General features: G+C 32.8%; 3 protein-coding genes across 15 annotated transcripts; all 3 read right to left on the reverse strand.

Annotated features, from left to right (window-relative positions):
- Positions 1-576: 576 nt before the first annotated feature.
- LOC108346151 (fe-S cluster assembly factor HCF101, chloroplastic) lies at positions 577-7235 on the reverse strand. Of its 5 annotated transcripts, none has more exons than XM_017585169.2 (15): positions 7056-7235; positions 6845-6976; positions 5391-5533; positions 5257-5307; positions 4901-5056; positions 4376-4519; positions 4166-4308; positions 3901-3970; positions 3413-3508; positions 3105-3194; positions 2913-2966; positions 2524-2647; positions 1859-1983; positions 1312-1434; positions 577-1009 (listed from the first exon to the last, which is right to left on the reverse strand). In XM_017585169.2, exons 1-15 carry the CDS (start codon positions 7126-7128, stop codon positions 935-937), a joined length of 1599 nt encoding a protein of 532 aa, XP_017440658.1. In that variant the 5' UTR covers positions 7129-7235; the 3' UTR covers positions 577-934. The 5 variants fall into 5 exon arrangements, with proteins under 5 accessions (XP_017440658.1, XP_017440659.1, XP_017440657.1 ...); XM_017585170.2 differs by having other exon boundaries at positions 4406-4519; positions 5391-5539; XM_017585168.2 differs by having other exon boundaries at positions 5391-5539.
- A 1432-nt stretch (positions 7236-8667) lies between these two features.
- LOC108345458 (FT-interacting protein 3) lies at positions 8668-11068 on the reverse strand. Its single transcript, XM_017584051.2, has 2 exons — positions 9144-11068; positions 8668-9041 (listed from the first exon to the last, which is right to left on the reverse strand). The coding sequence occupies exons 1-2, from the start codon at positions 11066-11068 to the stop codon at positions 8726-8728; spliced, it is 2241 nt and encodes a 746-aa protein (XP_017439540.1). The 3' UTR covers positions 8668-8725.
- Positions 11069-13377: 2309 nt separating this feature from the next.
- Positions 13378-22257, reverse strand: LOC108345737 (VIN3-like protein 1). Of its 9 annotated transcripts, XM_052867228.1 has the most exons (8): positions 22007-22255; positions 21515-21592; positions 21308-21394; positions 20989-21057; positions 17878-17918; positions 15789-16416; positions 15107-15417; positions 13378-14973 (listed from the first exon to the last, which is right to left on the reverse strand). In XM_052867228.1, exons 6-8 carry the CDS (start codon positions 16235-16237, stop codon positions 13787-13789), a joined length of 1947 nt encoding a protein of 648 aa, XP_052723188.1. In that variant the 5' UTR covers positions 16238-16416; positions 17878-17918; positions 20989-21057; positions 21308-21394; positions 21515-21592; positions 22007-22255; the 3' UTR covers positions 13378-13786. The 9 variants fall into 9 exon arrangements, with proteins under 9 accessions (XP_052723188.1, XP_052723187.1, XP_052723186.1 ...); XM_052867227.1 differs by lacking the exon at positions 17878-17918 and having other exon boundaries at positions 21353-21394; positions 21515-21572; positions 22007-22257; XM_052867226.1 differs by lacking the exon at positions 17878-17918 and having other exon boundaries at positions 21353-21394; positions 22007-22257.
- Between the last annotated feature and the right edge of the window lie 2073 nt (positions 22258-24330).

Genomic DNA, 24330 nt, shown 5'->3' on the forward strand with positions numbered 1-24330 from the left:
CGGACAGTCAGTCTAGTATTAGGCTTTGTATGAACGAATGATGAATTTATCTTGTTTGGTTGATTGTGTGAAATATATGTTTATACATGAATTAAATTATATAAGCTTACCCTATTTCCTGTCTTGTCATGTATTCCCGTTCGTTTGTCCTTGTCATTGCGATGATCACCCTGTGGGTGGGAGCAGAAGGAGAAGAGTTGCTGGATGAGGCGCTGGAGGAAGATAACTTAGTAGAGGTAGAAGTTAAGACCGAGCAGTAGAACCGTTCGGTCAATAGTAGTTTTGATAGTAAGGTGATCGCTCGATCACCTTTTCCCTTTGCTTTTGGTATGACCGTTCGGTATAAGTATTTTGTAAACCGTTCGGTCAGGATTTACTCATGTAGTTCGGTTTTTAATTCTCAAGTTTTCTGTAAGGCCGTTCGGCCACGATCGTACGTTCTCTTTAATGTAAGACTGATCTGTAATATTATTAAATGTAATTATTCTATCATATAGTTTTAGACTGTATTTTTGGGATGTTACACCATCTATATAGAATTCTAGTTTCTTCATGGTACAAAAGTCTTTATCAGAATGCATGAAATTAAAAATATATCTCGTGAAGAAAAGTGTCATTTTGTCTTTGTGAAGAAAAGTTGAATTTTAGCATAATATATCTTGATATCTGCAAAATAAGACATCCTTAAAAGGTTTATGGTACAAGGCTAGCAGATGAAAATGGCATTCACCTCTGTTCACAGTTGAAAAAAGAATGCTTTATTCTTGAGGAGTGCTGTGAATTTCAATGCCAATCTATATCTCACAGAATGCTCTATCAAACTCTGTTAATATCACTATTTGCTGAAGGACTATTGATTGAGGCTATCATACATGTATAATGAATTTTTCCATTCCCAGTACCGTCAATGCAACTCAGATGATGTTTTTCTTCATCATGCTTGTACACTTGGTTCAAAAACATCATCAACCAGCCGCTCCATCATCTGTAATTGATCATAAGGAGCAATCTGCAACATGTGGCAGAAATGAAAGTTAACCATAGATTAAAAGTTGCTAGTACTCTCTATTTCTGGTTGCATTGCATATACTTATATGCTTCAGCTAAGATATTAGTACTCTTAGTAACTTACAATATATAATGATTGATGGATTTTGAAATATCAGTATAGCTGAGATGTGAAAGTTCATAATAATGCTTAACACGATCTTATTTGGATATAGTAAATATTCTTTATACTGTCAATGCATATACTATTTACTCAAATTTTCCTTTTTCCAGTGGATTATCATATCAGATGTATATATTTACCTGACTAAACCCATCAGGCCAAGTTATTGAAACTGCATAATTTCCCATTGGCCGAATTTCCACAGGTTCAATATCTTCAGGAACATCATTGTATTGCAGTTTCTGCTCTCCCGTCCATTCATCCTGTTTTAGATAAAATTAGCTCCTGATGAGACAGATACCTAAGTTGAATATGACATTTGAAAGATCCATGCAGGTATTAATTTAAATTATTTGATAAAATCAAACATGGATTACTAGTCAATATGCAATTTTTCTTCTTAGAAAGCAACAGCTTTTTTAAAGTATTGGGTATGGATTTTCTTTCACAACCAGAAACTTTGAATTCCTGGTTAACATGAATTTCAACTTCAATCCAATGTTTCCCTATACTTTCCATGGTCAGAAAAATAAATAGTCCTAATGTATTATTATACATGGTTATTCATATTCTATCATCCTCATGTATGTTGATCTAAGAACAATACAAGTTCAGAAATTTTAGTTTTAAACTACTTAACTTAAAAATATTTTGAAAATAAAATTTATCACTTAATTTTTCACATACCACACTTTGAGCAGAGCGATCATTTCGTCTCACTGTTGCAGGATGCAGAAAGAATTCTTCTTTTGAATCTGGTACCTTCACTTTGATTGCCTTGATTGATTTATCATAGGTGACAGCAGTCGAAACTGATATGAAGTAAAGTATTTTTCAATCAAAGAAAAAACATGGATGCTTAAAAAAACTGAATCTCTGTATTCAAATAAATAGAAATAACAATTTCTGAACATTATTTCCTTGTTACACTTTTACAGAGGTTATTTACATTACATAGACATATGCTTATAACTAATGTGTACTTCAAACTATATAGAACATGGTTTGTTTATAGATTTTTGCAAGTACCTTTTTCAATCACTGCCTATAATGTTGTTTAGTTGGCAAGCTTAATAAAGTAACTAGTTAATGCATAATTATAGGAAAAACTGCTTTCTGTTTCCCTAAGTAGCATCAAATACAACAGTGGGACAAAATATTATTAATAAATAACAATGTTTCACAAACCGAAAAGGGATTTAAGATCTCAATTACCCCAAATTGATCAGTGATTAACTAAAAATTTAATGTCAGTTACATACAGTTGAAAAATTAGCTTCAGTATCCTGTTATTATAATACATTTGGTAAAAGGCATTTCTTCTCAAACATCACCAAGAAGGAATAGATCACCTTGTTGGCGTATTTTTGCACACTGCTGAACAACACACACTCCTAGATTTTGGAATATCTTGGAAACTTCACTTTGAGGATCAGCCACCACTTCTGGTATTCCACTGTCTCCAGAGGCAGAGAGCTGTGACACTTATTCAAATAAACTTCACTTGTTCTCAAATCATAGTTTGCATTTAGCAATGCAGCAAGAACATTGAGCTTTTGAGACTAGTATTTACATAATATCCTTAAAGAACTAGACAGGCTCATTGCATACTGTGTAATTAACCGCTGTTTCAACTCCTATAAGTCTAAAATATGGAAGGTTAAGGATAACTTTTGCTGGTGGTACTACAAATTAGAGAAAAAGGTTTGAATTATAAAAGATAAAGTAAAATGAAACATACAGTTGGTCTAATAGGGAGATCAAATAGATGAGGTATTCCAAACTGCTGAACAACCTGCAAACATGATCAAACTATCAAACATGTGCGACAGACAGTACATAATTGTTTTATATTAAGTACCATAAGCTTGTCTACGTTTTTTCCTTGAAGAAGTAGCAGATAAAAGTTAAGAATCAAAAACATTATTCATGCCTGAGAACCTGAACCTCTGCCAAATGGGTAATATCGTTTTCCATCAGCATCAAAATGACACATGTTCTCCACAACAGCAACACAAGGCACCTTATGCATTAACAGAAAAAAATAGACGTAAGTATCAAACATAAACAACATCAAAGTAAGTATGACTCAAATTACGACTGGCAATTCACTTTCACAAACTTTTTCAAAAGAAGTATATATCAAACAGAGGGAAAGATAAAAAAAATGTAAAACAGTTCGAAACATGAAATTAAACAGTAAAATGGAATAGTTATGTCTTCATATCATAGAAGAACCACCTTAAGCTTTGAAAACATCCGAACTCCTTTTGCAACATCAATGAATGACAGCTTTTGAGGAGTGGTAACAATTACAGCGGCAGTTAATGGAACTATCTAAAGAAATATGAAACCAAATCAAATGAGACTAGGCAACTCAAAGATATACGCAAATTAATTAAAGGATATACACTATATAGGCTTCCAAAGCCCAATGCGACTGAGCATAGTCAGATTTCAGCACCAAGCAAGGAGATCAAGTAGCCAAAAACTACAAAAATAATTGGAAAGGACATATTTTAGGTAAAAAAACATGATTGAACTGAAAACATGTCAATCCAATTACTTTAAACTTCTCTAGGCTGAAATCTGATGCAGCTCAATGACATTTGGCTGTTGTGATTTCAGACATAAGACGGTTCCAGCCCCATGATGGAAGTCAATGTGTGATTTGAAACAAACCATAAAAAATTATGAAAGAGAACAATACTAGTCCACCAATTCAGAACCTGGCATAACGTGAGTTGAATATCTCCAGTTCCAGGAGGCATGTCTATAATAAGGTAATCCAGCTCACCCCTACATTGTATATAGAACAGGTATTACATACTTTTTGGACATGATTATAATAATAACATTGGACAAAATTGGGAAAAACAACAAAAGCCTTGTACACTAAATACAATGGAAAAACTAAAATACATGGTTTTGTAAGCCAATATAGCATGTAATATTTTCTCTATTCCCACTAACATTTTTTCTTTAAATGCTTACCACTCTGTAGTAGTAAGAAGCTGATTAATGACTCCCGAAACCATGGGGCCACGCATTATTGCACGTCCTTGTCCAGCAAATCCAAAAGAGACCAGCTTCACTCCCGAGTATTCAGTTGGAATAATGGTCTTCTTCTCTGGATTCTGCCGCAAGAATCATGTTTGCAGTACTCAATAAATATTTAAAACCAATTGGTTTATCAAATCTTACCATTAGTAACAATCGGTTTTCAGGAGAGACCATGGTTGGCAAGCTTGGACCATAAACATCAGCATCAAATATACCAACTCTAGCACCCATATCAGCCAATGTGTAAGCAAGGTTTACAGCTACAGTTGATTTTCCCACGCCCCCCTGCAAAGTTTGACATAAAAGGCTTCATAAATTCAAATTATGGAAAATGAACTGGCACACAATTCCATCTAGAAATTTTTTAGCTTCAACCAATTCTTGATTTTATAATGTAATCCTTTCAGTGTGGAAGAGCTGCATTTAGTTTTTGTTGCAATAAAAAATCAAGATACTTTTCAGGTGCTATATATGAAAAACTATCATTCACAATTAAAAGAAAATTTCTATTTAACTCATTTAGATACTGCAAAGTCTTTTTATCAGCAGGAATAAGGGGCAAACTGGATGAAAAACATATGGCAAGAAAGTAGTCCCAAATTACGGCAAATAATTCAGTATAACAGGACCGATATATGATGAAGGAAACCTCCCACAAAGATCAACCTTGCAACTGGACACAGCCACAATATTTGAAATTGTCTGTAGACCTGCTGGAAGTTGCTCAGCGTATATAGGTCTCGCTGGTTGTGCAGACATAGTAACTTGAACATTCTTGACCCAAGGGAGCATTGCCACCACTTCATTTGCCTTCTGCTCAAACTGTGTCATTCATATATATTCATTAGTCTCAATAACATAGTGATGGGGAGAATCAAGTATGAAACATTTCTTTCTCTAATGGAAGATGGATGAAATATTTCATTTTTTATCCCTGCTACGTACTGAGTTTACAAAAAGAAAGGTCCACCACTCTAACCTACATCAGATATAGCTCAAACAATGGCAAATGTGTCATTTACCATGTCCTTGATTGGACATGCTGGTGTAGTGAGCTCCAACCGAAACGATACCTGAGATTCAAAGGAAAAACTTTTGGTGAGAACATTATCATTTACAAGTGGTGCAGAAAGTATCAGGCCAGTGCTTTTAAGACCTCTCCGCATGCTTCATCAATCTGCAGATCTTTCACAAATCCACATGTAACAATATCCGTTCCAAAGTCTGGATCAATGATCTGAGACAAGGCTTTCAACACATCACCCTCAGCCGTTCCAGTTGATACTGAAGAATCACCAACTGCATCTATGAAAATCCACAAAATTAAAGCAAGAAGCAACAAGAAGTATTCCATTAATAAACCATTTACTTATTATCTGGTGACTGAAAAACATGAGGTGTAGTACTTTTTATGACAAGTTTTATGCATGGAAATCTTCAAACTTTTTCCAATATAAATCTGCCACCGTCATTTAACCAAATACGTGACTATTAGGCTGTGAAAAACTTCTTCCTTGTCAATTCTTTATAATCCTTTCACTGACTGCATGATCTCATGAAACGTCTTTTTATCATTTGATATACAACCGCACTGGTCTTAACCATCCTAGCATTCAAAATTCTAATGCAATTGTTGAATGTGAAAATAATCTGATTTAGTGCTCAACAAAAAATATTTCTTTGAAATTCGAGTCAAAACATTTTATGCATATCCCGGATTATAGCCATGATTTTTTGAATTTATCCAATTGAAAAATGTAAAGATTATTTACACACGCATAAAAAAAGTCTAATAAAACGTCAACCAATAAATCATGAATTCCTGGAAAGACAATTTGGAATGGCTTTTCATAAACACTTGACTTTTATTATTCATTCATTTTTTAGTGTATAAATTGTCTCACCAGCCAAATCTGCCATTGGAATGGACATATACATTAAACTTTCAACCTGATCCCCAACGACATAAGATTATCTGGTTGTAAATTCAGAAACAAAATTATAATCCACAACATGAGATACTAAAATTGGCATAGTTTAACTATTATGCCTAAAAATACCACCAGGGAGCAAACAATATATGAATACATTCTGTAGTCCCCACAGTAAAACAGTATACCTAAATCCCAAACTTCATCCTTTGACAAAATCCTATTTCAATTATCCACTATGTCAGCAAATTAGTTAGTTGATCTTGCTTTGTCAGCTTTCTCCAACCACTAATTAGTACAGGAAACAGCAGAAAAAGAAACCAGAACAATCTATAGCCATTTCACCCCTGTACAGAAGTGTGAAATTCTGCTCTTTCATTTATCATATTAATCCTGATAAGACTATACAACAAGTCAACCTACCTCTGGTGAGCTTAAGATTGATCAAGCATTGGGTTTGCACTACCCACCAAAACCAGAAACAGGGAAAGTGATTTTTTTTATTAAACAGTTCCATTATGCATACACTCTAAACCCACACCACACTGATATTCACAATGCCCACATCCCAGTTCACAAAACTTTGACTAAATTCCAAAACTTTAGCACACATTTGAGGCCAACGAGTAGAATGAAACATCTTCCATGTACAGAAAAGAAATCAAATTTAATAATTTACCTTCAACAGAAGCAGCTCTGGAGGTGAACCTTTTATGGGGGCTCCACAACAACCGCTGATCCTTTTGGGAGTGAAGAGAAAAATGAAGGGTGGAAAAAGGTGAAGAATTTACACTCACAGAAGGAAGCAAACCTGCAAGAAGAAAGAAAGTAAGAAAGAGAACTGTGATGAGCATAGCATGATGTGAAAAGGTTGTATGAGAGTGGCACACCCCATGTTAGCTGTGGAGGTTTTGAGGTTTGGATAGAAAGGTGAGGAGAAGATGGAGCTTGAAGAACTTGCATTGTGTGTTTGTGGGTGAGGTCAGTGACAGTTTGTTTCCAACCTCATGTTTCAGTTACTAGTTGCCACTACTATATCTTTTTTTTAATGATCATTTTGCAGATTACAATCTCAATGTTTCCTAGTAAAATTTGTTCGACCATTGCTTTATAGGGTATCTGGGCTAAACTCATGATTGGTCCGAATAACTTGTGGTTCATACAGTTTAAGATAAATAAAAGGATTTAAATTTAGAGCACCTGTTCCATTTTAATTCTCATGTGTGATAAAAAAAATTATTTTATAATAATTATTTTTGAAAGTCAAAATCATTTATAATCGAATGAGTGTAAACAAAATGATGTTGATAATGTATAAAAATAATAAAACATAGATTTTGGACTTTTTTTAGTTCATCTTCTAAAAGAATTTGATTGAAATACATTGATAATTTTTTTAATATTGTCATATAACCATGTATTATATCTTAAAGTTTATTGACTTTTGTAAAAATTACTTTGAATATCATACTCACTTCAAATTAATTAATAATGTAAAGATATTTATACTAACAATACATGTTGAACTCTGCATAAATTGTGGGTTAAAAGAGTTCTGGTGTGTTACTAGGTGAATCCAAGGATTAGTAATTTATATTTGTTCACAAAAACGATTTAAAGTTAATATTTTATCATTTTCTTTTATTTTAGATTATATAAGACTTTCTTTTTCTTGCCTTTAAAGATGATTTTTTTATTCAATGATTAATCAATACAAATGTGTTATATTTTTAGTAGATTTATTTTTCACATGACTTTTCTTTTTTATATTTTAAAGATTTTTTTTATACTTTTTCTAATCATACATTTCAACTCACTAACGTATTAAGTGTTTTATTATAAAAAACCTCACCTTACTCTTTAAATATTTTTTAATAAATTAAAATAATTATTTTATTTACCTTTTATTTAAATTTAATCGTTTTATTCAATTTGACTATTTTTTAAATTTAATCATTTTTTTAATTATAAAACTACCCATAAAATAAATAAAAATATTTACAATAGATGTATAAAAATTATTTATATTTAATTTATAATTATAATAATAATAATAATTTTATTTTTATTATCATAAAAAAAATTAACACATATTTATAATGTATAAAAAAATAAAGCATAGATTTTGGGCTATTTTTAGTTCATCTTCTAAAAGAATTTGATTGAAATACATCATTTTTTTAATATTGTCATATAACCACATATTATATCTTAGTTTATTGGCTTTTATAAAAATTCCGTTGAATAGCATACTTAATAAGGCTTCAAATTGATTAACAATAAAGATATTTATACTAACAATACATAAATGTAAAGTAAAAAATATAAAGATGATATTGAGTAAAAAGTAGATAGAAAAAATCATTAAATCATTAATAAAAAAATACTATTAAAAAAACACATATCTAAAGTGTGAAAGAAACTTAACAGAGGGCCAATTAAAAAAAATGATATTATTGGTCAAGTGTGACAGTTATAGTGAAAAAATAAACAAAACATAAGGTAGAGAAAAGTTGAGTTCTGAGAGTAAGAATGTTCCATCTTCATCTTCATCTCCAAGTCACAGCATGGCATCTGATTTTGCAGGCATTCTCCTGAGGAAGTTTTGTGGAACTGCAGGAATATCAAAGCTGCGAAACCTCGGAGGTCTCAACACATAAGTGAGCCAAATGAACATCAAAACGCGAAAAGGGACAAAATATGTCACAATAACAGCCACAAAGCAGAAAATAACGAACAAAACGGTTGCTCTTGGATCCCTCCAACTCAGTAGAGATTGAACCCTTTCTCCTTGAGTTGCCAAATCAGCCATCACTTCCACCACCCTCCCTGCAACTGCCCTTAACCGATCATACCTTTTCTTTAAGTTCTCACCACTTACTTTAGATGGAAAAGGGTCAAATTCTTCTTCTAGTTCTTCAACAGTGGCTGTGTCAGCCTGTGACAGACTCATATCCATGTGGGAAGGATACCTTGGCCTTGTTCTATAGCGCCAAATTCCAACCATAAGGAGGAAGGAAAATGCTGACGGCAAAATCATTTTAGGAAGGAAAATGATCAACAGAAACATCAAGTAACTAACCACTGTGGTCATTGAACTCTTCCAAGAATGTATATCATGAAACTGTTTACCAGCAAAAACAAGAACATTCAGAAGACCAGCAATTCTGTAGAACTGAGCTTTTCCCCTCCTCATGCTCCACACATTTGCTCCCATGTCTACCATGTACTCCACAACCTCTTTACTGAGTGGTGGTTCAGCCCTTCTGAACCTCAGTGTGGTGATCACAGCAGCTTGGTTCCTCAAACTATCCAACTGAAATCTAGACAAAGGGCTTGTATAATGCATTCTTGGGAGCAATGGTTGTGCATAAGTTTGCAAAACATTCAACATAGATGGACAAGAAAACCTCACAGCCAACTGAATTTCTCCCATCTTCTTTGCTCCTTGAGTTTGCAAGTTTATAAGTGGATAAGAGTGAGTGTAAATCTTGTCACTTTCAAGAGTGGACAAACGAATCCTTACCTTGCCAATTCTCTTATCAACTGCTTCTTCTGGTTTTTTTCCTCCAGCACTCTTTGCTACACTCAAGTTTCCATTATCAAACACAGCAATAGTGATTACAGTGCAAGGATCATAAACTTCCCATGTGTATTGCTCATTCCACTTTGGAGAAAGACTATCCACTACAGTTCTTGTCCTCACCCACTTTGGACCATACTTGGCTACACAAAAGGCATCAGTGCGGTTATCCTTTTTCATCGGAGAGAGCCCCACAGCATTCAGGATTCCCAATTCAAGAACTCCAATGCTTGGTTTGCATAAGCTCCTTGATGATGGCCTGAGATCACTGGTGTAGTGAGTGGCCTCATCAAGAACATGGTACCCTCCATCCAAAGAGATCCTCATGTTGAGTTTGCTTGAAAACTTGAGCTTCTCTTCACCCTTATTTTCCTTCTGCATGTGAAGGTTGTACCACACACTATCTGGTGGAGTGGCATCAGTTCTCTGCTGCACATTCTTCAAAGGAACAACACAACTTCCCACCCTTTCATGCTTGATATAACTCCCTTGCTCAATCGTCACTAACAAGCAATCATCAAAGGGTTCTTCCACAACAAACATCAAGTCCTCATTCCACATGGGGTTTGCATTACTCTTCCTAAAACGGCTCCTCAAAGCCAAGTTCCCCACAACACCTTGGATGAAAATATCAGAACTATTACCACTCTTAGCTTTGAGCAACAAATCCTGAGCTTGAATCACATTAACTCTAAGATACCAAAGCCTAGGAGAAATATATACCTTCGAACGAGTATGAGCAATGTTTTCACCACTAGTCTCTGCTGCATCTGAATGCCAAGCCTCAGGAAAAGCTTCATCTGCCTGAGTTCCCATCCAAACAGACAACATCAACTCTACTTCAATCTTCACCCCATTCTGATCCTCAAGCTTGTACCACTGTGGTGCCAAGGGGCTATCAGGAGGAACCCTCATGGGAACATCAGAAATTGTGAATGCAACACTTCCCAATAACTCATCAGGGTCTCCACATTTCTTGTTCCAAACCACAACTTCCAGAACAGGCACTTGAATCCTGTCCCTGGAAAAAGCAAAGACATGGTTCCATTCCGGAGTTGTGGTTTTCTCCAAGCATCTGGTTGTTCCTGTAAAGCTTCCAAGGTTCACTTTCACATAAGGGTTGCCAGGTTCACATGCACATAAACGTTTGGCCTTCACCACCCTAGCAAACAGAAACTGCATTTTCTCAACCAGGTCAAATGCAGTGGGGAGCCTGTCACCACTGATCACTCTTCCGGCATTGATGTTTGGAGTAGTCACCTTCAGAGAGAAATCCTCTTTCTGCTTCTTCTGTTGTTGGTTTTCATTTTGGTTTGCCATCATTTACTCTACAAAATGAAGACAGAATACAATTAAATCAACACAAACACTTACATAAAATGAACAAACACCACATAGAATCAAAGATGAAACTTACAATCACAAACTGTTGAACAATGAAGAACTCAAATAATATGTTCCTTCAATATTTCAAAAGAGAACAGCATGTGAGAACATATAAAGGAAAGTGAAGGTTTGCAGAAGAAGGCCAACATAAAAAAAAAGAAGCAGTTGTCAGTTATGAAACATGATACATAATTGTATGGTGATTTCGGTTTGCAACAGCTACATGAAATTGATTGAAATTTAAATTCAATTTGAAAATATGTAACTATATATTGTATTACTTATGATACTTTTTATGTAACTATATAATACAAATCAAAAACATTATCAGATTCAATTCACTGTCGCTCATTCTTATAACTGATAAATAGTTAAAAACTCACACAGAGGAATGAGAAAAGTTGCAAGAGAAACAAGAAAGAATAACCACCTTTAACCTCCTTCTTCACTTATTCCTTATAATAATTTAATTAAAATTAATAATAAGAGCAGTTACTAAATTTCATAGATAACGGCTGTTACACAATTTCACAGTAGAATGTTGTTCAAAGAGAATTTTCAATCTATATATTTCTTTTACCATGGTATTCCAGTCTATATGGACAATGAATATACATTTAATTTTATTAAATTATTATTATTATGTGAGAAGATATATATGTCATGGTTTAATTTGTATGTTTTGCTTGATTCTTTGTATAAATCGATTTCATTATTTTTTTAAGAATACTGGTGGTGGTAATGTATCAGTTTCTTATTTGAATTTTTAAAGACTATTCAATTCAAAACAATGAATGTTGTCTAATTATTCAGTAACATTTTAGTTTGAAAGGAAAATCATTTTCCCTGCTGCCTAGTCAAATATAATTGTTTTGTGCATATTAAATTATTTCTGTTTTTGTTGTTGTTTTCTTTATAAAACTGAATAGGGAAATCGTGTTTTCATGTCAAAACCAATTTAATCTAAAACACAAATTTTTAGATTTTATATTCTGAAATAATTTAAGTTCTTGGCAATAATAATAATTTCACAAAGTGCTAGTTTTTATTTAAAATAAAAGGTAAATACAATACTTAAATCAATTGTCAATTTTTAATAGTTTTAGGTTTGAAATATTAATCAAAAAATTAAGAAATTTAGTCTATCATATAAGTTAAACAAGGTTTGTTAATTATCATATAAGTTCCTCCACCAATCCTTGTGGATTATAGATCGAAATTCTAGTTTTAGATTATAATTCTTTAAGTAAACTTTATAATTTAACTGGAATTTGAAATGTATATGAATATGATATGACACTAGATGAAGAATAAATTATTAAAAAATCACTTAAAATTAATAGAATCATTAAATACTTTTAATTATCAAGATCTTTAAAATATTATAATCATTTCCACTTTTCAAAGCAACAAACACTCGTGTAATTGTAACATCTTTTTCAAGTCTTTTGTAAGACATGTCTTATAAAAACGTGATTCTATAGTTTGGCAGAGCATAAATTTTATTTTTAAAGTGAATTTCAAAAGAACAAACTTATTTATTAAATATTAAACTTGAGAACATCAAGGAAAGTTTTTCACAACAAAAAGATATAGTTTAAATTTGGAAAACTGTGTTTCTTGTTTGATTTAGTTTTAAGAAAATGACATTCTCAAAAATCAATCTTGATTAAATTTTCACAAAATCATTTTCATTTCATGGAAGGGGTTCAAAAATTCCTTACAAGACAATTACTGGCAAGCATTCTCTCAATGCAGTGTTTGAATCAAGTAACTAGCAAAACCATGAAATAAAATAAAATAAAAAATATTTAACAGTCAACCAAAATAGTGGACCATTGTAATAACATTAATGGGATCATAAATTTGAACAATTATTGTAGACAAATTTTAAATGTTAAAAAATGCATTTCATGGTGCATTTCAGAAAAATCAGTTGAAGGAAAACTAAGATTCATTTTCTTCAAAAAACAAATGATATTCTTTAAGCTTACTTCATTTTTATCCTCAAGTTTCAATCAAGAGAAGAAATTGCAACATTAGAAGCATTTCCTTAATTTTAACACTGTCAAGCAGGATACAACTAGAATGTTATCTACTGTGTCAACAGCTTAGTTTAATTGACTATTCATGGTGGCTTCAGACCTACAACACGCTACGATAATAACTAAGAAAGAGAGTGCATGAGCACTTGGGTTACATAATACAGACCCACATGAAGATGATCATGGAAACACCAAAGATAAGATAACAAAAGAATGACGGGATGAATAAATCAGCCATCACAGTGTTGTTTGTCAAATGAAGTAATGAGAAGAGAGTTCAACACTAATAATGATCAACTGTGACTAAATTCAAATTGATAAATAATTGCAGTAATAAATAATTGCAGTAATTTAGTAAATAGCAAATAGCCTTTCAACTTCCTGAGACTTGATGTCCAAAGATCCTTCTTCACTTCAAGGATGAATCAGTTACTGTCTGCGCAAATCATCAATGCAAATCCTTTTAGCAGGACAAAAGCTTGTCCCAATAAAATGAATTACGGTGAGTAATAAAAAATGCATGTACAAGGCAGAAACAATCAGGGTGATTTGAAATGGTGATAGTCTTGAAGCATTTAGGGATCTCGTGTAACAGGATTCCAAAGGCTTAATTTGATGTCACGGTCTTGTTGCAGAACCCATTTCTTGGCCTCTTGTTGGATATAATATCAGAAAATGAGTCAACTAGCTGCCCTGCCAAACTACTAGGATCATCAATCAGAGTTTGAATGAAAGTATTTACCACCCTTCGTTCTTGCTCTGTCGACCTCAAACTAAACCATGTCAGCAATTTCAACCTAAATTCCTGCTTGATATGACCCTGGCATTCTAGCCAGCGAATTACTTTCACACAATACTCAAAGTTTTCATCCAAAGAGAATGGACCATCAGAAGGGCGTAAAGGAGAGCCATTTATCAAAGTGCTGTCACAATCATGTGTCTCTTCATTTGTGCTAGCTTTCCTTTTCCTACTTGCGTCTCCACGTGAGTCAACAGCAGGAACTTCTCCGGTTTGTCCATGGTTCCATGTTTGTGAACCACCACTACCATGTGATCTTGCTAAATTTTTGTCTAAATCATGAGAAGCAGCATCATCATCAGCCTCAACAGCCTGCTGCAAGGTACAACCGTTATCTTCATCCCTGGAAGACTCAAACGGAGGTGTCAGCTCTTCGTTTAAATCAGGCACTGAAACTACATTTAGATCGAGGTCACGTGAAACTGAAGGCAACTGCTCTTGTGGTTTGCTAGGCTTGATAGTTTCACTCTGCCCACAGCAGTTTCTCTTGTCAGCACAGCAAAACCCCTCAAAGCTACCTTGTTCTTGAGCCCAAGTAAGATGCAAGATTTTCCCAAGGTCTCGAACCTTAAATCCAGAGTCAGCTGATGTGGGATTGGGCTCCAATTTGGAACCAGAAGAATTGCACTCAGCTTGAAGGTTCTTTTTTTGATTCACGGCCACTGATGAAGATGAATTCTTTTCCAATATCTCAACGCTCTTGGTGAAACACTTGGTCTCAGAGTGACCCAGGTCACCTGTATCAGTAAAAGATACAATCCGAAATGTATATTCCGTGCAAGGTTGGAGGTTGGATAACAAAATCCTTCTCTGAGATTTGGGAAAAACACAAACAGGATCTTTAGTGTGTGATTCCTCCCTGCTCTTGTAATACCATAGCTTGTATCCCTTAACGTCCCCAGAAGATGCATTTGACATTTCAATTAAAATTATTTTGACTGAGGAAGACGTCACCTCTTCAAACACAACCTTGCAGGCAGCAGGAAGTGAACCCTCTGCAAGATGAAGAACTTCATCATACACCATGTATAAATCAAATTGATAAGCAAACAAAAAGAATATATATATATATATATATATATATATATATATATATATATATATATATATATAAATTATAGTTCCAACCTCTGGATTCTGGATTTACATTGGGAACAGTGGCCAACCACTCGTCAGCTTTCTCAATAGCAAGAGAGCAGAGTTTTTGGACATCACTAGCAATAGGGAGTCTGCTGACAATCCCACGTGCCATTTTGGCAGAAACCCCATTAACTGGACCAACTTCAGTTTCCAGTTTAGCCTTTGCTTCTTTTACCATTTCATGCAATTCTTTAAATCTTGAAGTACCATCCAAAAGCCTGTAGCTCAAATATATCCTGAAACATAGTACATCTACTCGTCGAGCATCTTTTGCTATGCTTAGCTGCTTCTTCCAACATCTGCCAGTATTTAACATGAGTCACCAATTTCACCAACGTAGGCTAAAAGTTTAGTCACAAACGCAAGTAGAAAATAGTTTAAATGTTTTATACACTACAATATTCTATTTCACAACCAAATTAGAAAGCGTATTTGATAACATCAACTGTAGTAGTTAAAGTTTGCGTCATTGTTGCAAGTATGTCTGTGTGAATGATGGACAAAGAGACACAAGAAACATGGAATATATAGTTATAAAACAATACAGGCTGATGCATGTTTGATATTTCACAGCATAAATAAGAAATTTGAAAAGATTAATCAAAGCTTCATTTAATATTGATAAAAAGAACTGAGTAAAATACAAATGAAAGTAAAGAAGATTACTCACCCAAGTATCCCAGTAACTTTACCGCAGGATGCACAACAATAACCACCATCTAATTGCATCAGTTGTCCATGATCAACAACTCCAAGTTTTTCATGTTGAAGAGCACACTCAATATGGCAAGACAATCCACAGGAGTCCCCTTGAGCAGATTCACATGTGCATACCAACCAAAGGCTGGGATCCTTGTTATCATCAAAAAGGTGGCAAATACAGCAAGAGCACCTTCTACAAAATGTGTCATCTTTAGAGAGAACTGCTCGACAAGCAGAATTCTTACAGATCCAGGAGTTTGAATGTCCAAAATCACTAGGTGGGTCAGGAACTGGTACAAACCGCACAGGGTTTTCTCCTTTGCGATGTTGCTTCCTAGAAGACTGATTGCTGACACCAGAAACTTTTTTTGAGTCCTGCTTCTTGACAATCTTACTGGTTGACTTAGTTTCAGTCATCCTGCTTTTTGAAGAAATGTTCTTTTTGTCCTTATCAACGCAAGTTCGTAGAAGTTCCTTCTTAAGAGCAGGTTTTAGGAACTCCTGAAGAAGTTCTGAACTTCTTGAAGCATCATCCGAATGACCATTTTTTTCAGGAGTACTTTGAGCACTAGATGAAAGACTTTGAATACCAGAAACTGGACCAAAAAAAAAACAAATACAAAATAAGTCTAGTGGAAATAGAAGGAAAATCTGACTAGAGGAAACAGCAAAACCTACACTCCAGTATAGGTGTTGATTAACTGAAGAGAAATAACAGCAATAACAGATTAATCCAGAGCAATAACAAATACAATAGATAGTAATCTATTCACAGGTTCCACTTCCACCAAAGACATGAATAAAAGGGTAATCACGGAGCATTTCAACCTTGAACAGAAGATCTTCAACCATTAAATGATTGACTATATCGTTCAGATCAAGGTAGTCAATCAGGATTTTATGCACTCAGAAAGGGGAAACAAAATAGCATATCATGCAATTGTAACACAACATAAGATTCTACAAGATTCAGAAAATTCATATTCATATATATGCACATTACAAAGTGAGAGAAAAAAATGATAATAACACTTAAATTCATAATCATAAACATAAGAAAGCAGTGTTGTTAAAGCCACCATAGCAGCTGTATGGAACTCTTTGGCCAACTGCCATAAGCAATTTGTGAAGGAAAGACTGCTGCGGTAGTACCATAGGCTGGAATGGCATGTTAATATAGAGGAATTTTGGCCTTCCACCATATTCCTCCATCTGCCATCAGTACCATTGTGAAAAAAGAAATAAAGCAACACAGAATTCACAACTTAAGCTAGTAGTGTCTATTGCCTTAAACAAAAAACATGGACGCTAGACCTCTCTAATACAGATTGTCCAAACTAAAATCATAATCACTCAAGTGATCTTCATTTCCTCCATCTCATTCATCACTCATATTATCTAGATGATGCTCACCTAGAAGTGGCACAGAAAAAACATCATCATCCACCATTTGATTTGGAGATGGTTGCAAGAGTTGAAGATGAAGACAACTAAGTTGTGCTTCTCAGTTCACTTAGTTGCTGCTTCTTGATTCTCTAATAGTTAGGGTTAGTGAGCACTTGATTTATGTGTTTGGGTTTGCAGAAGTCCAAAATGGAAAAAAACAGTTTGGAACCCAACTCACCAAACAGAACAAAAAAGCTCTACAATTCTGTCCAGTCTACAATTCTATGCAATGATATGCAGGTTTGTTCTGAGATCAGAAACTCACCCACATATGCAGAAGCCTAAAATAAAGAAATTCTACAAGTCAGCATGCAATTTTGACTACCATGATTTGGATTAGTGTAACTACAGAAATCAACTTCAACAGATCCTATTTGATTTTCTTTGCAAATAAAATCATGCCCCAATCGTTTATATTTAACATAATATCCGAGCATATGTTGCTACCCTTGGTATATATAGTATCATTCTCAGTCTAAGATTTGTATCATTATTGGTACACCAATACCTACTTTAGCTCCCCACTCCTAAGCTTCATTTCAACATCATACATAAGCTTAAGAGTTAGAAATCCAGCAACTAGAGCTAAACACATCAAGTTATGTTTCTACCTAGTTGTCATGCATGCATCAATCAGCAGTACCGAGAGAACCTGCAACAGAACCATCTCTACTTTAATTCAACAGAAGAAACTAAATAAATTGTTCAAAAAGGTACATCACATATGCAAACCAAGAAAGAAGACAAAAATGTACAAACAGATCAACTCCAACCCACATGAACTCAACTAGAAAAAATGAAAAACTAATTGTGTAAACAATATAAAAACAAAAACCCAAGAAGAGTTGATGCAGGAGAAATTCATTAATTCACATGCCAAACCCAAGGAAATTCAAAAGCATTAGATCAATTTTCCAAATAATGCCACATAAATCTGTTTTGACTCTTGCATTTTAAACTAAATCATTTATCATGAGATCAAGAAGGATCGTCCAAATTAGAAAACAATAATTGTTTTCAAAGCATTTTCTCTTTGTATGGATAGAACTAATTCAAATTCATTACCACTTTCCACTTCCAAAAAGCAATAAAAATATGTAAACATCAATGTCAAAATTATGAGCAGATACTAATACAGTACTAAATCAGGTATATGAATTAAGCATTCAAGAGAAATAGACAAACACCATAAAAAGTTATTTCAGTTCAAGATCATCAACAACTTGGAATCAATTTCCGCTGGCTGAAATGCGCAACTTATCTTTAAATAAATAGGAGGGACATAAGTGAGCAACCCTGAATAAGTTAATAGTATAAAACAATCTCCAACCTATATTCCAAATAATAAGGATATTCACATCAAAAGTTTGACAATACACAACAAGGACACGATGACACATAATTGTATGTACACATCAGGCATTCTCGTCCTTAAAATACCTAAGACTAAATTATAGGAAATACAAAAGGATCAATTGAAAATGAGAAAGTAAATACCTCATAAGCACCAGATCCTCCCTACCATGGAAAACAGAAAAAGAAAAGAGATATACTGACAGAGTTGACACTACAGGAGCATCTACAAACAGTGTAGCAAATCCTGGAAGGGAGTCCAAGTGTATTGCACGACAGCTATAGTTTGGAATAACCCTTTATATAGACTAGATAGTGTAGGCAAAGAAGAAAGACCTAAAGCTTTAATTTCTAATTTATTATGCACATCTCAATTAATACAAGTGCAAATCTTGATTCATGGGCACCATTCAAAATACTTTTAAGGAATGTATTCTTCTTCAATCCAACCATTTAAGTGTACTTAATCATCTTGATCTTTCTTGGCTGATATTAGAAATTTTGGTCCTTAAAACATACATAACTAATATCACTCCTTCATTCCTATTTATAAACAATTACCTAATTCATCAAGATTAAGAAAGTGGTTATTTAGTATATAGTAATAAATTTGTCCAAAATTTATAATTTATCTACAAAACTACCCTTCTCATCAATATTTCTGTCTCTCCTAATAGTTTCCTGGTACAACCACTTCATGTTTTTTAATTGGGTCTTATAGAAAGAAACCACTTCTAATTTATCTTAAGACTAGGGACAAAAGAGGTAATATTATATTAACTTAAAAGGTATATTGTATGCTCATCTTTAATATTTTCCTGTGAATATTTACAAATCAAACCAATATCAGATTAACGTGAGATATTATGGCCATGATCTAAATTAAAAAAATCGATTATCCCATGGAAGTTTTCGGCAAAATGTGCTATAAAAAGTCTTGTCAGTATAGATATGAGTAGATATAAATAATATTGGAGTATAGTCATATACAGACACACTGCCAGTTCTACTTAATTGTAATCTTATTTAAAATGCCAAGTGCACGTTTGGATGATTGGTAAAGTATTACTTGAGTGGAATGCATTTTAAAGAAGCAACTCTGGAGAGAATGATTGGTATGTTTAGGAAGGTTCTTCCTAACGGTAATTGGCACAGAAATCTATATCAAGAGTACTTTCAGCCAAACTTTTAATTCCCAAATAAATTAAGTTTAGTAACTGACAAGACAATTTGGAAAACAGAATCGTCTTTTGAGGTATTTACACAAGAAGAACTAAATCCAATAATCTCACCAATTCTTAGCATTTATAATACCATTAAATTCTGCAGTTTGTGTTTTAATTAGGAGGATTACATGTACTTCAATCCTATCTAATTATACTCTATCTATAGCAGAAACTGACATTAAAGCATATTAATATTCATAATTTCATTTCATATCACAAAAACAGAACATGATCGGTACATCAAAATTCATATCCCCAAGATTAAAGGAGAAAAATAATAGATATTCATATTGTGAATATACATAACAGGAAAATTCAGAATAAACATTCAGTTAAAAAGAAATCCCAGATTGATTTTGTAGACAATTTGCATAGCCTTACCATTGCTGAAAATTTTAGTACATGTTATGCCACATGATTTTCCATTATTAATATCCTTAATAAGTTATCTCAACATTTAACATTTCCTCATAACAAAGGACACACAGTATTGTTTATTTAGCATAATATAATTACAATTAAAAAATAAGAGGAAGAATAGGAATTAGATTAACTTTATGCAGCGTTGCGGCCCATAGCCACAATCACTTTCCAAAACTATGCCGTACAGAGGAAATATAGAAAAAATACTAGATTTTAACCATATGAGTCCAGCATTAACAGATAAGACCTCAAATATATATATATATATATATATATATATATATATATATATATATATATATATATATATATATATAATGCCAAGTTAGGGATTAGCCAACAAAGAAGGAAAAAAGATGTTGATGAAGCAGTTAGGCACTAACACAGTAATGAGGCAACAAACCATTGGGCTAGAAAATGATCAAGTAACAAAACGCCTTCCAAAATAAACCATTTTCAACATTTAACCCTAACAGTGGACTGAAACTGTACATAAACATTAGTAGATGTGTTGAAACATGTAGCAGTGTGTTTGTCAGTGGTAAAACACATAAAATAACAGAGTCATTAGATAAATCACACAGCATGCATCCTTCACTTTCTAAATCGTGTAAATGGATGAGAAAAACACACCCAGCAAGACAATATTAAAAGCACAACAGAGTGTTGCATCTTGTAACTACTGAGAGAACAAACTCAAAAAGAAGCTCAAAAACACACCTTTAGCAAGGAACTTGTCTTCTAGATCCATTCTGTAACCGTCCAACACTATAATAGAATGGCCCTTCTCTGACAAACAGAGAAAAAATGCATTAAAAGGTTGCTTACGTTATTGTGAAGAGCAAATGAGTGCCGTCGCTCCATTAAACATGAACAAAAAAATGAAACATTTTAGTAATGTCTAAACTCCATCACACTAAAGAAAGCTAACAAACACTAGTTAAAGCACAAATTCAAACTTTCTTAAAAAAATATATAAATTATCAAACACTTATAAAGAAAAACTTATTCTTGATAGCTCATCTTATTTATCATTTACCTTAATGAAATAAAATAATAACAATTTCCGACGGAAGAGAGTGACCTTGTTTCAAATACACCATTTTCAGAACACAGCCTCTCCTGACTTGAACATAATAAACAGACACATTCAGAACGAAAAACTATAAGACATTATTGACACCAACCATTAAAGTTAAAAAGTATATATCTCTCAAATTAAAAAAAAAAATCAAACTCCAAATACAGCTGTATTATCTTGCTCATTTGACTCCAATCCACGTTCCCTCATGGAAATGATTCAACTGCAATCAACATTCAACAGCTAAAAAATACGAAACATTAATATCATTACTATTATTATCATTGACTTAAATACATTTCAAAAGAAATTAAATAATATAAAGAAAAAGTAAATGAGAAAGAGAAGCTGGAGAGAAAGCGCAACAACAAATCACGATTTAACCATTTTCCCAATAGGCATTGCTCACGGTGCATTAACGAAAGGAGAGAAAAAAACAACGAGAGCATCCGTATTATTATTTCGTTTAATTTTAAAAAATGAAATAAGGAAAATTAGAAAGAATAAAAGCGGAAATTAACGCGAGAATCACGAGGCGAACGTGAAGGTAGGAAAAGGAAGCGAGGAAGGGGGAAAACGAGAACGAATCTGCGTAGAAAAACGAATCGAAAGAAAGAAAGAGAAAAAAAAGGAAGGAAAAGAGGTTTAGTCACTGACCTCTGCAGAGAATGGGGAGAGGAATCAAGGGTTTGTTGCCATGAAGAATCCCCAACAACACAACAAAACCAGACACAAACGTTGTTGATGGTGGTGGTTGTTGTTGTTGTTAGTTTGCGTTGCGATATAGAGAGAAGGAGGAGAAGAGGTTGGTTTTGTACGAGCCTTTCACGTTTTGAGGAGAGCGAAGTGACGCGCGAGTAGGGCGCGTGGGATGGCGGTAGTTTGAACGGTTCGGTTTTGGGGTATGCATGCGTACGGATAGTGTAGTCAGGTCAGCTGCTGCTGCTGCTGTTTTTCCCAATCTCTTTTTCTTCTTATTTTGTTTTGGAGAAATATTATTATTTTAGAGAAAATTATCATTCATCGTATTTTTTAATTCGAATTTACCAAATTATCAATGCTGACAAATGTAAAAAGATACATCATTGGATGAAAGTTGTGTTAAATGTAAATATATTCGTTAATAGATTGGAAAATGCGTTTTTTAATTTTATAATAATTTCAAAATAGTATCTATCATGACGTTCAGTTAGGTGGGTAAAAAAAAGTATTTTATGATAAATTTAATCATTATATGTCAACAGCCTATTATTTAGCTACAAAATAATTTTAAAATTTGAAGCACTTAAAGTTTATAGAATATTGAGAAATAAGGCCTGAAATCTTTTTAGTTATAGAGTAATAATTTGTATGTATTATATTTTGTTATATATAAAAATGATTTTTTTTATTATTTTAAAATTAATTATTTAAATTTAAGTAAGTTTAAACTCGGTTTAATGTAAATTAATGTTTTCAATCTGACACATGATTAATGAATTAGGTCGGATAGACCTATTTACAAAATGAGTCAATCGCGCTTTAAAGGTAATATTAAATTTTTAAATTTATTATGTGTTATATGAAAATTTAAACAGATTATAATTGATAGAAACAATAACGTCAAAATCATTAAAGTATTTTAAATTAAATTAATATGATTTTTTAAATTACTTAATTCACGCTAAGAATATGAAATATCTAATTATGAATTATATAGTATTAATGTTATATATTATGATTTGTTAAATATTAAAAAAATATTGTTTATTTTTTGTTTTAAAATTTAGGCAAACCATTTCCTGATAATGAGTTAGGTCAAATAAATATTTTCAGTATACCCTAATAAATAAGTCAAATGAGTTAAAATGGATCAAATTTAAAAAACAATGATCCATTTTTACAAATATAATATGTATTTTTAATTTAGTGAGTGTAACGTTAACATACATATGATTTTCAAGAACAACAAAAGTCGTATATAAAATATATTTAATTTAATCATTAAAAATGTGACGTGTTTAGTAAAAAGAATTAAAAATAATAAAAACATGAAACTTTTAACCCCTATGCTTTGCTGGGAAAATAGGTGTATGGACAATAATGTCCCTATGTTTTTGCTTGAAAGATATAAAAGTTATGTGTATTGCAACTGTTTTAGCTTCAGTTTTACGTAATCTCCATCAACAGCTGTACTTTTCATCAAAAAGATTTGAACACAGTAGCAATAACCTACTCAACCTAGCACAAATTATTTTCAATTAAATTAATTTTGAATTGATGCAAATTATATTTAAAGTTCTTCCTTGAAAAAATAAATGTTTAATAAACTCAATAGGTTGAAATAATAAATAGGACATTTTACATTTGTATCCCTGCGAAATTATTTTAGATGAACTGTATAAGCTTTGTAGTATTTTTTTATATACAAAAAAAGTGAGTTGTAATATCGATGGTGAATAATAGATTTTTTTTTCATCAATTATAAAGTAAACGTGTTAGGTCAAACTTGCTTTAAATTTCCGTGATTGTTCCACCTTAATTAAGAATCTTAGTTTGACTATATGAAAATACATTTACTTTAAAGACTTGAAAAGGAATAGCAAGAGGTTTTCTATGCATGGCAAAACAATAATTCAATTCCATAGAAAAATGTTCAAGAAAAAAATTATGTTACCAAAAATAATCATGAAGGGAAATTTATTTGTAAAAAATTTTGGATGTTTAAATTAGTAAAAAAGAATAAGTAAATATATGAGAATAATTATTATCCGATCTATTATCCTTAATTAGAGATGTCAAACAAATTTATTTTATGTGTATTATCTAAATCTATTTTTATTTTGAAGAATTTATGTATTGATTGGATATAAATATAGATAATACTCAATGTATTCAATTAGGTATGGAAATGGAGATCAAGATGGAGATGAGTATGTTAGGAGTAACAAATAAACTCGTTTGTATAATATTATCTGAATTTATTCTTATTTTGACGAAAA

Source organism: Vigna angularis, chromosome 8, assembly GCF_016808095.1.
Source record: "Vigna angularis cultivar LongXiaoDou No.4 chromosome 8, ASM1680809v1, whole genome shotgun sequence".
NCBI lineage: Eukaryota > Viridiplantae > Streptophyta > Magnoliopsida > Fabales > Fabaceae > Vigna > Vigna angularis.